Source organism: Amblyraja radiata, chromosome 45, assembly GCF_010909765.2.
Source record: "Amblyraja radiata isolate CabotCenter1 chromosome 45, sAmbRad1.1.pri, whole genome shotgun sequence".
Classification (NCBI taxonomy): domain Eukaryota; kingdom Metazoa; phylum Chordata; class Chondrichthyes; order Rajiformes; family Rajidae; genus Amblyraja; species Amblyraja radiata.
In genome coordinates, this window is record NC_046000.1 from 9,684,685 (window position 1) to 9,701,170 (window position 16,486).

At 51.1% G+C, this 16,486-nt stretch overlaps 1 protein-coding gene across 1 annotated transcript in view; it reads right to left on the bottom strand.

Annotated features, from left to right (window-relative positions):
• Positions 1 to 2,049: 2,049 nt before the first annotated feature.
• The window catches only part of fermt3 (FERM domain containing kindlin 3), a 38,051-nt gene continuing 23,614 nt past the window's right edge, over positions 2,050 to 16,486 (bottom strand). The window contains exons 7-16 of the mRNA XM_033015162.1: positions 15,309 to 15,411; positions 14,085 to 14,192; positions 13,176 to 13,307; positions 12,622 to 12,671; positions 10,735 to 10,856; positions 9,549 to 9,655; positions 7,398 to 7,619; positions 6,359 to 6,483; positions 4,264 to 4,405; positions 2,050 to 2,284 (exon numbers count right to left, since the gene is read on the bottom strand). Of these exons, the coding sequence (XP_032871053.1) occupies positions 2,105 to 2,284; positions 4,264 to 4,405; positions 6,359 to 6,483; positions 7,398 to 7,619; positions 9,549 to 9,655; positions 10,735 to 10,856; positions 12,622 to 12,671; positions 13,176 to 13,307; positions 14,085 to 14,192; positions 15,309 to 15,411 (1,291 nt within the window). The 3' untranslated portion in view covers positions 2,050 to 2,104. The remainder of the gene's footprint in view (positions 2,285 to 4,263; positions 4,406 to 6,358; positions 6,484 to 7,397; positions 7,620 to 9,548; positions 9,656 to 10,734; positions 10,857 to 12,621; positions 12,672 to 13,175; positions 13,308 to 14,084; positions 14,193 to 15,308; positions 15,412 to 16,486) is intronic.

Consider the following 16,486-nt stretch of genomic DNA (forward strand, 5'->3'; position numbering starts at 1 on the left):
TCTCTGGAATTAGATACGTAACCGCAGGCTATAGATCCCCGTCTTGAGCTCTAGAGAGAGGTTGAGTCGGTATTCCTTGGAGCGCAGGAGGATGAGGGCTGATCGTACAGAGGTGTACAAAATCATGAGAGGAATAGATCGGGTAGATGCACAGAGTCTCTTGCCCAGAGTAGGGGAATCGTGGACCAGAGGACATAGGTTCAAGGTGAAGGGGGGAAAAGATTGAATATGAATCTGAGGGGTGACTTTTTCACACAAAAAGTGGTGGGTGTAAAGGGTCTGTCCCACTTGGCTGTTATTTGCGCACGAAGGTTTTGTGAATCATAAAATCCTGGGGCGCCGTACTCGACAGCTCGTCACTGCCTACGTCACCACGCATCACGTGCACATCACGACACAAATGATGTCGCGTAAATGACGCCCGAGTGGGACAGGCCCTTAAGGAACGAGCTGCCAGAGGAGGTAGTTGAGGCAGGGACTATCACAATATTTAAGAAACAGTTAGAGGCACATGGATAGGACAGGTTTGGGGGGGGATATGGGCCAAACGCAGGCAAGTGGGATTAGTGTAGATGGGACATGTTGGCCGGTGTGGGCAAGTTGGGCTGAAGGATGTATTTCCACGCTTATGGCTCTATGCAGCACATTGCATCTTTTATTACCCTGATTCACCGAGTTCCTCCAGCACTGTGTTTGGTTTAGTTTAGAGGTGCAGCACGGAAACAGGCCCTTCAGCCCACGCTGACCCGTACACTAGCACTATCCTACACTCCAGGGACAATTTATAGTTTTACCAAATCCAATTAAACCTGTACGTCTTTGGAGTGTGGGAGGAAACCAGAGCTCCCGGTGAAAACCCACGCAGGTCACGGGGAGAACGTGCAAACTCCGTACTGACAGCACCTGTAGACAGGATCGAACCCTTGCTGTGAGGCATCAGCTCTACCGCTGCACCCCCATGCTGCCCTAATACTTTGTGTTTTGCTCTTAAATTCCCTTAACATTTCACAGACGCACAACCCTAAAATTCAGAGAGTAAAGAAGTTTATTGTTTAAATATAATCTAATTACAGGTTACCCTCTCAGGTTAGGGCTGGTGAACTCATTGCAATTCACCCTTACAAAATTCATAAATCATAACCTAACAATTTGAGATCGTTACGGAATATATGTGTGTTAAAAAAAAGTGAACAAACGGACATAAAATTAAAATTTTAACTCGCGTTGCTTAATACATGCGTTGAGACGCGGACTTGTGTTACGGTGTATATAACGTTAGCGGAGAAGGTAGATGGCCGAGGGTGTCCTGGTTGGGTTTGCTCCTGGGCATTTCTCCTTCCATGCTTCTTCCCCCCCTCACATCAGTCTGAAGAAGGGCCTCGACCCGAAACGTCGCCTATTTCCTTCGCTCCATAGATGCTGCCGCACCCGCTGAGTTTCTCCAGCATTTTTGTCTACCTTCGATTTTCCAGCATCTGCAGTTCCTTCTTAAACAGAATGGGGTTTAATGTCTGGCGGCTTGTGAGTGAGAGGGGAAATAGGGGGTAGATGTTCCTGCTCGTAGACGAATTCCCGCAGTAGAGGGCACAGCCTCAGAATTAAAGGATGTTCTTTTAGGAAAGAGATGGGGAGAAATGTCTTTACAGTCCGAGGGCAGTGAATCTGTGGAATTCTTTGTCGCAGAGGGCGTCAGTGGATATTTATAAGGCCGAGATGGACAGATTCTCGATTAGCATGGGTGTCAGAGGTTATGGGGAGAAGGCAGGAGAATGGGGTTTGGAGGGAGAGATAGATCGGCCACGATTGAATGGCGGAGTAGACTTGATGGGCCGAATGGCCTAATTCTAGTCCTGGTCTGAACCAGGGCACCTCCCCTTACAGTGGTAACATCAGAAATACCCCCTGGTGTCCAGAAACATCAGAGCACGGCCATCTCACTCTCTCTCTCTCTTCGCCTTCAAAGCTGTGTGCTGTGCAGTTTGCTGGATTAGTGGGATTAATTTAGTTAGCATTCAAAGTTGAAAGGCAACTATTGTCCGCATTTTGTTTGTTCTGCTCAATACTCGGTGTGACCAGCCGACTGTGTTCTTCGAGCGGGAGCACGTCAGAGGGCCTCGTGCCCCCCGGTGAGTTTGTGGAAGAGTTCCTCGTTCAGGGTCTCACTCTGGTCTTTACCGCGGGTGGACAGGAAGATGTAGCCTCCGATGTACTCGTGGACGATCTTGCAGTCCGCCGTCAGGCAGCTGAAGGCGATGTTGATGTTCTCATCAAACTCGATGGCCACCTGAGGACACAATGACCAAGACTTAGACAGACGCAAAAAGTTGGAGCAACTCAGCGGGACGGGCAATCCGCGTCACTGGAGAGAAGGAATGGGTGACGTTTCCGGGTGAAAGGAGCCCCCTCTTCAGACTGTTCCTTCCATAAACCCCTGTCCCACGGTACGAGTTCATTCCAAGACTTCACCCAAGTTTGCCCTGATTCGAACTCGGAGATTTACGGTAATGGCCACTTGTCGGTACTCGGGGCTCTCGTGGACATTTTTTTTATCATGTTGAAAAATCTTCACGAGTCTTCCCGTGCTTACCCGCCGTTAGCGAGTCTTCCCGAGTACCTGCCGTTAGCGTAACGAGCCGCTAAGAAACGTCCCCGAGCTCCGACGTACCCGCTACGTTCATTCTCCGTGCTTACCACGAGTTTGATTTTTTTTAAACTCGGGAGAGCTCTTGGAAGGAACCCGTACCGTGGGACAGGGCTTATACTACGAGTTAGACTTAGACGGCTAGCACCCAACAAAAAAGCTTCTCACTGCACCTCGGTACACGCAACAATAAACTAAACTGAGTTGAGTCAAAGAGCATGGGAAATAGGTTGATGTGGTGCTGCAAGGGAGCAAGAGAAAATCTAACCAGGATAGAGTCAGAGAGTGACACAGTGTGGAAACAGGCCCTTCGGCCCAACTTGCTCACACCGACCCACATGCCCCATCTGCACTAGTCCCACCTGCCCACGTTTGGTCCATATCCCGTCAAACTGGTCCTATCCACGTACTGGCTCGATTGTAATCATGCATTGTCTTTCCGCTGACTGGTTAGCACGCAACAAAAGCTGAGAGAATGGAGCAGCTGGGCTTGTACACTCTGGAGTTTAGAAGGATGAGGGGGATCTAATTGAAACATAAGATTGTTAAGGGTTTGGACACGCTAGAGGCAGGAAACATGTTCCCGATGTTGGGGGAGTCCAGAACCAGGGGCCACACACACAGTTTAAGAATAAGGAGTAAGCCATTTAGAACGGAGACGAGGAAACACTTTTTCTCACAGAGAGTGGTGAGTCTGTGGAATTCTCTGCCTCAGAGGGCGGTGGAGGCCGGTTCTCTGGATGCTTTCAAGAGAGAGCTGGATAGGGCTCTTAAAAATAGCGGAGTCAGGGGATATGGGGAGAAGGCAGGAACGGGGTACTGATTGGGGATGATCAGCCATGATCACATTGAATGGCGGTGCTGGCTCGAAGGGCCAAATGGCCTACTCCTGCACCTATTGTCTATTGTCTATAAAAGCTTTTCATTGTACCCTGTCTAAATGTTTCTTAAATGCTGCCTCAACAACCTCCTGCCTCAACAACTTCCTCCAGCAGCTCATTCCATACGCCTACCTCCCCTTTGGTTAGAAATTTACCCTGTTATAAAAAAGTAAAGTCCTTCACTGGACTTTATCTTGCACTAAACGTTATTCCCGTTAATGTGTTTCTGAGCACTGCAGACGGCCGATTGTAATCATGTATTGTCTTTCCCGCAGACTGGTTGGCACGCAACAAAAGCTTTTCACTGTACCTCGGTACACGCAACAGTAAACTGAACTAAAGTTTAGTTTAGTTTACAGATACAGCACGGAAATGGGCCCTTCGGCCCACCGAGCCTGCACTGACCAGCGATCCCTGCACACTAACACTATTCTACACACACTGGGGACAATTTTACATTTCTACCAGGCAAATTAACCTACAAACCCGCACGTCTTTGGAGCGCGGGAAGAAACCGAAGATCTCGGGGGAAAACCCACGCAGGTCACGGGGAGAAGGTGCAAACTCCACATAGACAGCGCCCGTGGTCGGGATCGCTGCAAGGCAGCAACTCTATTGCAGCGCCACCTTGTGGCCCAGCACCGAATCACGCTTCATTCACAGTCTTTGGGTCTCAATGCTGGAACTCTACCCAGCCCCCCCCCACACACACACACAACCCCTCTCCAGCCTCCCTCATACCTGCCGGATGTCCCAGTTGACGTTCCACTGCCTCATGTTGTTGAACCTCCAGGTCTTCACCACGTCGCCCACATTGAGATCAATGCGGATCAGCCGGTTGGGCGCGATGCCCAGCACCTCCTCCTTCTTGCAACCTTTGAACCTGGCCAGGCAGAGAGAGAGAGAGTCAGAACCGCCGCAGAGTGCTAGAGTAACTCAGCGGCTCAGGCAGCCACTCCGGAGAGAAAGAATCAGCGACGTTTCTACAATTCCTTGAGCATCGTCTGCTTTGATGTCCTTTTTCACACCTTACCGTTCCACGTGTCTGTCTCCAGTCCCCCTCTCCCCCTGACTCTCAGTCTGAAGAAGGGTCTCGACCCGAAACGTCACCCATTCCTTCTCTCCAGAGATGCTGCCTGAGCCGCTGAGTGACTCCAGCATTTTGCGCCTATCTTCGGTATAAGCCAGCATCTGCAGTTCCTTCCTAAACCATTCCACCAAATGCAGCCCCCTCAGCACGGAATTCCCCTTTGTCCCAACTCTACAATGTTCACCAGAGGAGAGGAATTGAGTATAGGAGCAAAGAGGTCCTTCTGCAGATGTACAGGGCCCTAGTGAGACCACACCTGGAGTATTAGTTCCTCCCTAATTTGAGGAAGGACATTCTTGCTATTGAGGGAGTGCAGAGTAGGTTCACCAGGTTAATTCCCGGGATGGCGGGACTGTCATATGCTGAGAGAATGGAGCGGCTGGGCTTGTACACTCTGGAGTTTAGAAGGATGAGAGGATATCTTATTGAAACATATAAAATTATTAAGGGTTTGGACACGCTAGAGGCAGGAAACATGTTCCTGATGTTGGGGGAGTCCAGAACCAGGGGCCACAGTTTAAGAATAAGGAGTAAGCCATTTAGACCGGAGACAAGGAAACACTTTTCCACACAGAGAGTTGTGAGACTGTGGAATTCTCTGCCTCAGAGGGCGGTGGAGGCCCGTTCTCTGGATACTTTCAAGAGAGAGCTAGATAGGGCTCTTAAAGATCGCGGAGTCAAGGGATATGGGGAGAAGGCAGGAACGGGGTACTGATTGGAGATGATCAGCCATGATCACATTGAATGGCAGTGCTGGCTCGAAGGGCCGAATGGCCTACTCCTGCACCTATTGTGTATTGTCCAAGATGGCCCATCTATGCTGGTCCAGTTTGCCCATGTTTGGATAGTCTTTCCTATCCATGTACGCATTTTCTAATCCAGGCAACATTCAGTCTGAAGAAGGGTCCAGCCCTGAAACGTCACCAACCTGTTTTCTCCAGAGATGCTGCCTGACCCGCTGAGTCACTCCAGCACTTTGTGTCTATCTTGGGTGTAAACCAGCATCTATAGTTCATTGTTTCTATCATTTTTAGTTTAGAGGTCACAGAGATAGGGGGCTGAAACAGTCCCTTCGACCCAACAAGTCCACACTGACCAGATGGTCACTCTTACACTAGTAGAAGGTAGTCAAAAATGCTGGAGAAACTCAGCGGTGACGTTTCTGGTCGAGACCCTTCTTCAGACTCGATCCGAAACGTCACCTATTCCTTCGCTCCATGGGCGCTGCCTCACCCGCTGAGTTTCTCCAGCATTCTTGTCTGCCTGCGATTTTTCCAGCATCTGCAGTTCTTTCTTAAACTTTCCCCGTACACTAGTTCTATTCCACACTCCAGGGATAATTAGCAGAGGCCAATTGACCTACAAACCCGAAGGTAGAGGGAAATAGGCAACGTTTCGAGCCAAAACCCTTCCTCAGACCTACAAACCCCCGACGTCTTTGGGATGTGGGAGGAAACCAGAGCACCCGGAGAAAATCCAGGCGCGGTCACGGGGAGAACGTACGAACTCCGTCCAGACAGCACCCGTGGTCAGGATCGAACCCAGATCTCTGGCGCTATTAGGCAGCAACTCTACTGCTGTGCCACCGTGTCGCCCATCTCTTCCGTACCTTCTCCAAAGCCTCCCACATCCTTCCTGTAATAAGACGACCTGGAGCGCGGTTCTTTATTTCTCTCTCTGTGGTAAACATTTAGTTTGGAGGTAGAGAGAGACAGAGAGACGGCAACGAACATGGCCAGCACTCACCTCACTACAAAGTAAGCCAAGCCGAACTCGGGCAGAGATTGCCAAGCCTGGATGAACTTCATCTTGGTCTCCATGAGTGACAGCTGGGCAATGTTCTGGTAGGCCTCCAGGATGCGAGGGGTTAACTGCAAGAGGTCACAGGCCAGAGGTTATCACAGAAGGACGACCCCCTCACCCACCGCTCCCCTTGTTCAATCGAGGGTCTCCCCTTAAAATCAGACCATTGGGGGGTACAGAGGCTCAAATGGCCCCGGGCCTCAGAACCTCCTGGCAAACGCGTGCCTCTATCAGAAGGACAGGGGGACCCAGGGGTGAGGGATGGTACACACACCCTCCCACCAAGAAAGTGAGAGGGGAAGCGAGAGAAAGAGAGGGAGGGAGGGAGAGAGGGAGAGAGGGAGAGAGGGAGGGTGGGAGGGAGAGAGGGAGGGAGAGAGGGAGAGAGGGAGAGCGAGGGGAGGGAAGGAGAGAGAGAGGGAGAGGGAGAGAGAGAGGGAGATAGAGGGAGGGAAGGAGAGAGAGGGAGAGGGAGAGAGAGAGGGAGAGAGGGAGGGGGGGGGGGGGGAGGGGGGGGAGGGAGGGAGGGAGGGAGGGAGGGAGGGAGGGAGGGAGGGAGGGAGGGAGGGAGGGAGGGAGGGAGGGAGGGAGGGAGGGAGGGAGGGAGGGAGGGAGGGAGGGAGGGAGGGAGGGAGGGAGGGAGAGAGGGAGAGAGGGAGAGAGGGAGAGAGGGAGGGAGGGAGAGGAACATCCAAAGGTATCCAAACCTGGCCCTGAATCTCGTTCACATTCTCCATCCCACCACCCCCCCTCCAATCCTAGTGCAGGGCATGAGACCCTGACAGACCCCACCCCAGAGAGGGGGATCAGTTACAGATAGCCCAGGGAGGGTTACCAGTGACAGATCCCACCCCAGGGAGACACAGTCAATGACCACCCCAGGGATTGGGTTTCAGCCACAGACATTAGTCCAGGGAGGGGTATCAAAGACAGACGTCGCCCCAGAGAGACAGAGACAGTCCCCACCCCCAGAGAGCGGCACCTGTTTGATCTTGTACTTCTTCTGGTATCTGTGGGAGACGAGCGACTTGGTGTTGATGTCCTCGGCGCCCGACTCGTTCGCAGCCTGGGGCTTGGAGTTGGTCCTCTGCATGGTGAGGAAGGAGTGGATGTTCTGCACCTCACTGTTGTACGAGCTGTCCGCCATGGTCTTGCTCTTGGCCGCCAGCCTGCAGGCTGCCATCCACTTGGCGTACTGCTCCTCCTGCACCCACACAAACGCCCCGTTCACACACAACATCACAAGAAACATAGACAATAGGTGCAGGAGTAGGCCATTCGGCCCTTCAAGCCTGCACCGCCATTCAATATGATCATGGCTGATCATCCAACTCAGTATCCAGTATATGGAGCCTTCTCTCCATACCCCCTGATCCCTTTAGCCACATCTAACTCCCTCTTAAATATAGCCAATTAACTGGCCTCAACTACTTTTCTGTGGTAGAGAATTCCACAGATTCACCACTCTCTGCGTGAAAATTAAAATTCTCATCTCGGTCCTAAAAGACTTCCCCCTTATCCTTAAACTGTGTGACCCCTTGTTCTGGACTTCCCCAACATCGGGAACAATATTCTTGCATCTAGCCTGTCCAACCCCTTAAGAATTTTGTAAGTTTCTATAAGATCCCCCCCTCAATCTTCTAAATTCCAGCGAGTACAAGCCGAGTACAAGAGCAATTATAAAAACCGTGAGGGGTACAGATTGCGCAGACGCAGAGAATCTCTTGCCCAGAGCAGGGGAATCGAGGGCCAGAGGACATAGGTTTAAGGTGATGGGGAGAAAGATTTAATAGGAATAAGGTCATAACTGATAGGAGCAGAATTAGACCATCAAGTCTACTCCGTCATTCAATCATGGCTGATCTATCTCTCCCTCTCAATCCCATTCTCCTGCCTTCTCCCCATAACCCCTGACTCCCGTATTAAACGTTGCCTATTTCCTTCGCTCCATAGATGCTGTTGCACCCGCTGAGTTTCTCCAGCATTTTTTGTCTACCTTCAATTTTCCAGCATCTGCAGTTCCTTCTTAAACATTAAATCAAGAATCTATCTATCTCTGCCAGAGAGAATGCTGCTTGCTTACTCGACTAGCTTAGTTTAAGAGACGTTTGGACAGACACATGGATGTGGATGGAGGAGATTCGACCTGAAACGTTGCCCAAGTTGGGACAGTCCCAGCCTCAACTACCTCCTCTGGCGGCTCGTTCCATACACCGCCACCCTTTGTGTGAATAAGTTACCCCTCAGATTCATATTCAATCTTTTCCCCTTCACCTTAAAGCTATGTCCTCTGGTCCTCGATTCCCCTACTCCGGGCAAGAGACTGTACATCTATCCGATCTATTCCTCTCATGATCTTATACACCTCGAAAAGATCACCCCTCATGCTCCTACGCTCCAAGGAATAGAGACCCAGCCTACTCAACCTCTCCCTATATCTCAGACACTCTAGTCCTGGCAACATCCTCGTAAATCTTCTCCACACCCTTTCCAGCTTGACAACATCTTTCCTGCAACAATGGTGCCCAGAACTGAACAAATGTGGCCTCACCGATGTCTTGTATAACTGCAATATGATCTGACAACTTCTCTACTCATATTTCTGTTTGGGACAAATAGCAATAATCCCGGTTTGCCAAACACTTTAACTCCCCCCCCCCATTCCCACACTGACCTTTCTGTCCTGGGGCCTCCTCCATTGTCAGAGTGAGGCCCAGCGCAAATTGGAGGAACAGCACCTCATATTTTGCTTGGGTAGCTTACACCCCAGCGGTATGAACATTGACTTCTCTAACTTCAAGTAACCCTTGCATTCCCCTCCCTCCCCCACCCAAGTCTTCAAACTTGTCTTGTTGAGACTCATTGTCTGTAATTCATTTTCACCTCAGCCACAGCTAACAATGGCCAGTTTCCTTTAGCATTGTTACATGTTTTTGCATATCTTTCATCTATTTGTTACACCTCTCTCTATATCGCAGTCTACATCTCTCAATTCCCTTTCCCCTGACTCCCAGTCTGAAGAAGGGTCTCAGCCCTTATCGTCACCTATTCCTTATCTCCAGAGATGCTGTCTGTCCCGCTGAGTTACTCCAGCATTTTTGTGATAATAGCACTCTTGGCTCCCACCACTCACATTCTCACAGCGGAGGACAACTTCGTTCATTCCTTCTGGAGCCGGGATCAGCAGCTTGATGCAGAACTTCTGGGCGCCAATGTTCACGTCAGGAGCAACCTCACAACCTGCGGAGAGGAAACAACGGTCGCGGTTTAAAGGTGGGAGGAAAATGGCAGAGATCCCCACATCCACTCTATCCAGGCCTTTCACTCTTCAGTATCACCAAATCCACAACACCTGCCCTAGAGTCACAGTCACATAGAACAGAAACCTTCGGCCCAACTCCTCCATGCCGACCAAGATGCCCCATCGAAGTTGGTCCCATTTTGCGTCCGTTTGGCCCATATCCCTTGAAATCTTTCCCATCCAAATGTACCCGTCCAAATGTCTTTTTAAAGTTTTTATTGTACCCATCTCTACCACTTCCTCTGGCAGCTCGTTGCATATACCAATTGATCCCACTTGCCCCTCAGCTTCCTATTAAATCTCGCTCCTCAAACCCCGGCCACTCCCTCTTCTCCCCTCTCCCATCAGGCAAAAGGTATAGAAGTGTGAAAACGCACACCTCCAGATTCAGGCACAGTTTCTTCCCAGCTGTTATTAGGCAACTGAACCAGCTGTTAGGCAACTGAACCAGACTGCATGCTATCCAGTTAGCGCAAAGACAATACATGATTGCAATCCAGCCATTTACAGTGTACAGATACATGGTAAGGGAATAACGTTTAATGCAAGGTAAAGTCCGATTAAGGATAGTCCCAGGGTCACCAATGAGGTAGATAGTAGTTCAGGACTGCTCCCTGGTTGTGGTAGGATGGTTCAGTTGCCTGATAACAGCTGGGAAGAAACTGTCCCTGAATCTGGAGGTGTGCCTTTTCACACTTCCACACCTTTTGCCCGATGGGAGAGAGGAAAAGAGGGAGTGCGACTCGTCCTTGATTATGCTGCTGGCCTTGCGAGGTATAAATGGAGTCAATGGAAGGGGGGTTCGGTTTGTGTGATGGTCTGGGCTGTGTCCACAATTCGCTACAATTTCTTCGAGCTGTTCCCAAACCGTGCTGTGATGCATCCCGATAAAAATGCTTCCCCTGGTGCACCTGTAGATGTTGGTGAGAGATGGGAGGGGACCTCCTAAGCCCCTTGGTCGTTGCTTTAAGTCAAGGACCCGAGTCAAACTCTCAAAGATCCACTGGAGGTGCTTTACCTTTGAGGTTCATCTGGTGAATTGGCTCCCCAAAGGATTCCTGATTTTTATAGCAGGATACGGACATCTCTTTAAATATACACCAATATAGCTTGTAGCCTTTCAGCGTTAGCTTCTTGGGCCTGTGGAAATAAGGTCAGAAGGTCAGAAGGGATAGGAGCAGAATTAATCCATTCGGCCCATCAAGTCTACTCCACCATTCAATCATGGCTGATCTCTCTCTCCCTCCTAACCCCATTCTCCTGCTTTCTCCCCACAAACTCTGACACCTGTACTGATCAAGAATCTATCCATCTCAGCCTTAAAAATATCCACTGACTTGTGGCCTCCACAGCCTTTATTGGCAAAGAATTCCACATTGTCAATTTGGTCAGCTTGGTCAAGATGGGCTGAAGGGCCTGTTTCTGTGTTAGAAACATAGAAACATAGAAAGTAGGTGCGAGAGTAGACCACCAGGTCCGTCGAGCCCGCACCGCCATTCGCTCATGGCTGAACACTAAACAGACACACTTACCCACAAACAGTAAACACAAGACACAGAACACAAGACACTACCCTCCCCTTTATACCGCTATCACCCCTCTCCACCCCAAGAACCTCGTGATCTCCTGGGGGAGGCAAAAAACCGGATAAAAACCCAGGTCCAATTCGGGAAAAAAATCCGGGAAATTCCTCTCCGACCCCAATCCAGGCGATCGACACTTGTCCAGGAGATCACTCAGGTCTTACTATACTAACCATACCTAGGTCCATATCCCTGCCCTCTCCCCGTAGCCCCTTATCCCCTTGGCAGCTAAAAAACCATCTATTTTAGTCTTAAATATATTTAAAGTTTCTGCTTCCACTGCTCCCTGGGGCAGTGAATTCCATAAATTAACCACCCTCTGGGTGAAGAAGTTCTTCCTCATCTCAGTTTTAAAAGAGCCCCCCCTTATTCTGCAACTATGTCCCCTAGTTCTAGTTTCCCCGATCATTGGGAACATCCTCGGTGCATCCACCCGATCAAGGCCCCTCACGATCTTATATGTTTCAATGAGAACGCCTCTCATTCTTCTAAACTCCAAAGAGTAGAGTTCCAGCCTACTTAACCTGTGTTGGACAGCTTTGATTCTCAGCAGCTCATCAGACCATGGGTTTGAACTATGCTTCATATCAGTTTTGTAATGATTTCATTACATTCTGCCTTCTCCCCATAGCCCCTAACAGCCGTTCCTCCAATCAAGAATCTATCTCTCTCTGGCTTAGAAGTATCTACTGACTTGGCCTCCACAGCCGTCTGTGGCAAAGAATTCCACAGATTCACCACCCACTGACTAAAGAAATTCCTCCTCACCTTCCGAAAGGAATGTCCTTTAATTCTATGGTAGACAAAAATACTGGAGAAACTCAGCGGGTGAGGCAGCATCTAGGGAGCGAAGGAAATAGGCAACGTTTCGGGCCGAAACCCTTCTTCAGACCTTCAGCTCCCATTAATGGAAACAACCTCTCCACATCCACTCTAACCCAGCCACTCTATCCAAATAAAGGGCATGTTGGAGGGTGGGGAGAAAAAGGAAACCACACAACAGTATAATGGTCCCAGTAAACTTAGTCCCTGGAGAGATAGGAGTTTACAGTCCGAATGGCCTCTGGGAAGAAACTCCAGAGATGGGGAATGTTGTAGTGGCTGGAGAGGGTTACCGAGACAGGGGAGGAGCAATGGCCATGGAGATAGTCACTGGGCAGGGATTTGGGATGCAGGGGCGATGGGAGTGTCCACAACGCTCTCCCCGCTACACCCCGATATTCTCCGTTCCAGTTGGTGTCCCAGGGCCAGAGGTCCCCCTCGTCACCCACTGCCTCGAACGCTACAGTCTCTTCTCCCACACCCCTGGCCAGCCAGCTTACCTGAAGAGCTTGAGGTTGTCTCGTAGCTCTGGAATCGAGGTGATGCTGTCCTGAAAAAATGGCAGTCAGAATTACATTGCATTCCTGGAGAACGTTCCTCCACTTTCCCACCCACCTTCCTTACACTCCAGAGATACAGCGCGGAAACAGGCCCTTCGGCCTACCAAGTCCGCGCCGACCAGCGCCCGTAGTCAGGATCGAACCTGCATCTTGCGGGTGTGAGGCAGCAACTTAATCGCTCCGCCAGAGTAAATTACAACTAATCACGAACCTTGCCCTGTATCCACCACCCTCTGTATGAAAAACTTGCCCTTTAGGTCCATTTTAAATCTTTCCCTGATTATCTAAAGCGCAGGCTCTCTAACTGCCTCGCCCCCCCACCCCCCCCCCCCCCACTCAATCTTTGCACATCCCCCAAGCCTTTCCACTCGTCACTTTCATTTCATGTTTCATATATTTTGTGTTTTGTTATGATTGATGGCAGATCAATTTCCCTCCTGGGATAAATAAAGTTCTATCGTATTATATCGTAGACATAAGGGCAGTATCTTTACCAGGACGTCCTTCGGGTTCGATCCCTCCAGCTTCACCTCGAGAGTGGAGAGAGCTGCCTCCACTTCATCCAACTCAGAGTCTTTCTGCGTTTCCTCGATCTCCCCAGACTGCGATCGTTTGTTTATGTGGTACTGCAAGGGAGCAAGAGAGAGAATTTGACCTCAACCCACCTGGTCCAGTTAAATGTTTAAGAAAGAACTGCAGGTGCTGGAAACTCGAAGGTTAGACAAAAATGCTGGAGAAACTCAGCGGGTGAGGCAGCATCTATAGAGCGAAGGAAATAGGCGACGTTTCGGGCCGAAACCCTTCTTCAGACTGATGTGAGGGTTGGTTGGGGGGGGAAGAAGAAAGGAAGAAGTGGAGCCAGTGGGCTGAGGGAGAGCTGGGAAGGGGAGGAGAAAGTAAGGACTACCTGAAATTAGAGAAGTCTCATATTTCGCTTGGGCAGCTTACGATATGAATATTGATTTTTCTCACTTCAGGTAGCCTCGACATTCCCACTCTCTCTCCATCCCTCCCACATCCAATTCGCTTCTCATTTCACCCAAAAAACAGCTAACAATGGCCTGTTTCCTTTATCATTACATTTTTCGCATATCTTGCATGGGGTCCAAGACGACCGGAGACCCTTTTCTGCCGCAGCCTTCATCCGCCTTCCCAGCCGTTGTGACTGTGAAGGTCAGCCATCGTCCTCCGCCTGTTCCACCGTTGAGGTCTTGGTTGGATTGGCTCTTTGTCGGGGACTTCCCCCCCCCCTCCCCCTCGACCTTACCGCCATGGGTGGCCCCTACCAGGAGCATCGCTCCAGACGGCATCGCTCTCAGGACCACACAAGCTCCTCCGCCACGACAAGGTGCATGACCCAATGACGGTGTGGAGGGAGCTTCACTCGGTGTTATCTCTCCTACCTGCAGAGCTCCGAACATCATCATCTCCTCTTCTGTGCACTCGATCTCCTCGAGAAGGACTGCCCAGCGGGCTTGTTCGTAGAGCTGGTTTATCCTCACCACATCGTACTGCAGGGGGGGGGAAGGCAAGAGGTCGGTCAGAGGAGAACACGGGACACCTCATGGCTGTACGACAAACTCCTCATCAATCAATCAATCAATCAACCTTTATTGTCATCTAGCAAAGCAACAGCTGTACAGTGCAAAATGAGAAGACGATTCAGATGAAACTTAAAACATTTCGCACATAATAACAATAAAAACAGTCCCTGATGAAACAGTATAAATAGTTAAAAGCAGGTAAAACAGCAAACATTAAAATACAGTAAAACCAATCATTAAAATGTCCAGGGCAGCTGATTTGAGTGGCCAGTGCTGGAGTTATTAAAATGTCAGTGCAAAGCCGCAGAATCAGGTGACTGTGAGTACAGAGTGACTGTTTAGCAGCCTCACAGCCTGTGGCAGGAAGCTGTTTAGCAGTCTGGTAGTCCGGGCTTTGATGCTACGGTATCTCTTGCCTGGTGGCAGGAGATCCAGGTGTGCAGTTTGGAACGGCAGGTGATACAGGCACTATCGTATCTGCGCACACCACCACCCTTTAGACTGGGTGGCACGTTGGCACAGTGGGTAGCGTTCGTTGCTACCTCACAGCGCCAGAGACCCGGGTCAAATCCTGACCATACTCGGGGCGAGAGAAGCCAATCCGTCTCTCCCCGTGACCTGCGTGGGTTTTTCTCCGGGATACCTCCCGCACTCCAGAGACGTACGTGCGGGTTTATAGGTTATATGCAGCAAGGGACGGCAGATGCTGGTTTAAACCGAAGATAGACACAAAAAGCCGGGGCAGAGGAAGAATGGGTGACGTTTTAGACCGATGTGGGTTTGTTGGTTTAAGAAGGAACTGCAGATGCTGGGAAAATCGAAGGTAGACATAAATGCTGGAGAAACTCAGCGGGTGAGGCAGCATCTATGGAGCGAAGGAAATAGGTGACGTTTCGGGTCCCGAAACGTCACCTATTTCCTTCGCTCCATAGATGCTGCCCCACCCGCTGAGTTTCTCCAGCATTTTTGTCTCCCTTAGGTTTGTAGGTCGATTGGCTTCTCTCGCCCCGAGTATGTAGGGTGTGAAGCTGGGATAACACAGAACTAGTGTGAACAGGTGAGCGATGGTCGACGGGGCCTTACCTTGGTGTCCAGGTCAAAGAAGCTGAAGTACTTGAAGCGGAGCAAGAGTCTGCCATTCTCCTTGATGCCCTGTGACATGAGGGAGCGAGAGGAGTCCAGCCACCTGGGTAACGGGAGGGGGGGGGGGGGGGGGGGGGGGACAGGGGAGAGGAGAGAGGGACAGGGGAGAGGAGAGAGGGACAGGGGAGGTGAGGGGTGGGGGAGTGAGGGGGAGGGGGAGTGATGGGAGGGGGAGTGAGTGGAGGGGAGGTGAGGGGGAGTGAGGGGAGGTGAGGGAGTGATGGGAGGGAAAGTGAGGGGAGGGGAGGGGGAGTGAGGGGAGGGGAGGGGGGTGAGGGGAGGGGGAGTGAGGGGAGGGGAGGGGGAGTGAGGTGAGGGGAGGGGGATTGATGGGAGGGGGAGTGAGGGGAGAGGAGGTGAGGGGAGGTGAGGGGAGGTGAGGGGAGGGGGATTGATGGGAGGGGGAGTGAGGGGAGGGGGAGTGAGGGGAGGGGAGGGGGAGTGAGTGGAGGTGAGGGAGTGAGGGGAGAGGGAGTGAGGGGGAGAGGGAGTGAGGGGAGAGGGAGTGAGGGGAGAGGGGGTGAGGGGAGGGGAGGGGGAGGTGAGGGGGTGAGGGGAGGGGGGAGTGAGGGGAGGTGAGGGGAGGGGAGGGAGTGAGGTAGAGGAGGGGAGGGGAGGGGGAGTGAGGGGAGGGGAGGGGAGGAGAAATGAGTGGAGGGGATGTAAGGGGAGGTGAGGGGAGGGAAGGGGGAGCGAGGGATTGGGGAGGCAGGGGAGATAGTGGCAATGAGATGAGAGTGAGGAGAGGGGAGGGGAGAGAGTTGAGCAAAGGGGAGAGGGGAGGGGGGAGGAAGGGAGGGGAAGAGAGAGGGGTTGGGGAGAGAGGAGGACAGTGAGGGGTGGGGAAGGATGGGGAGCAGGGGGGGGGGAGAAGAAGTCAAGAGTATTTAATTGTCATATGTACCAAAACCAGAACAATTAAATTCTTACTATAACTGGTCTGTTACTCAAATAACACTAAAAAGACTGACGTCTCGTGAGCAACTAAGGCATTCATCGTTCGGTGTTTGCACTGTTTAATAGCTTGGTGGCTGCAGGGAAGGAGCTGTTCCTGAACCTGGACGTTACAGTTTTCAGGCTCCTGTACCTTCTTCCCGACGGCAGGGGTGAGACGAGAG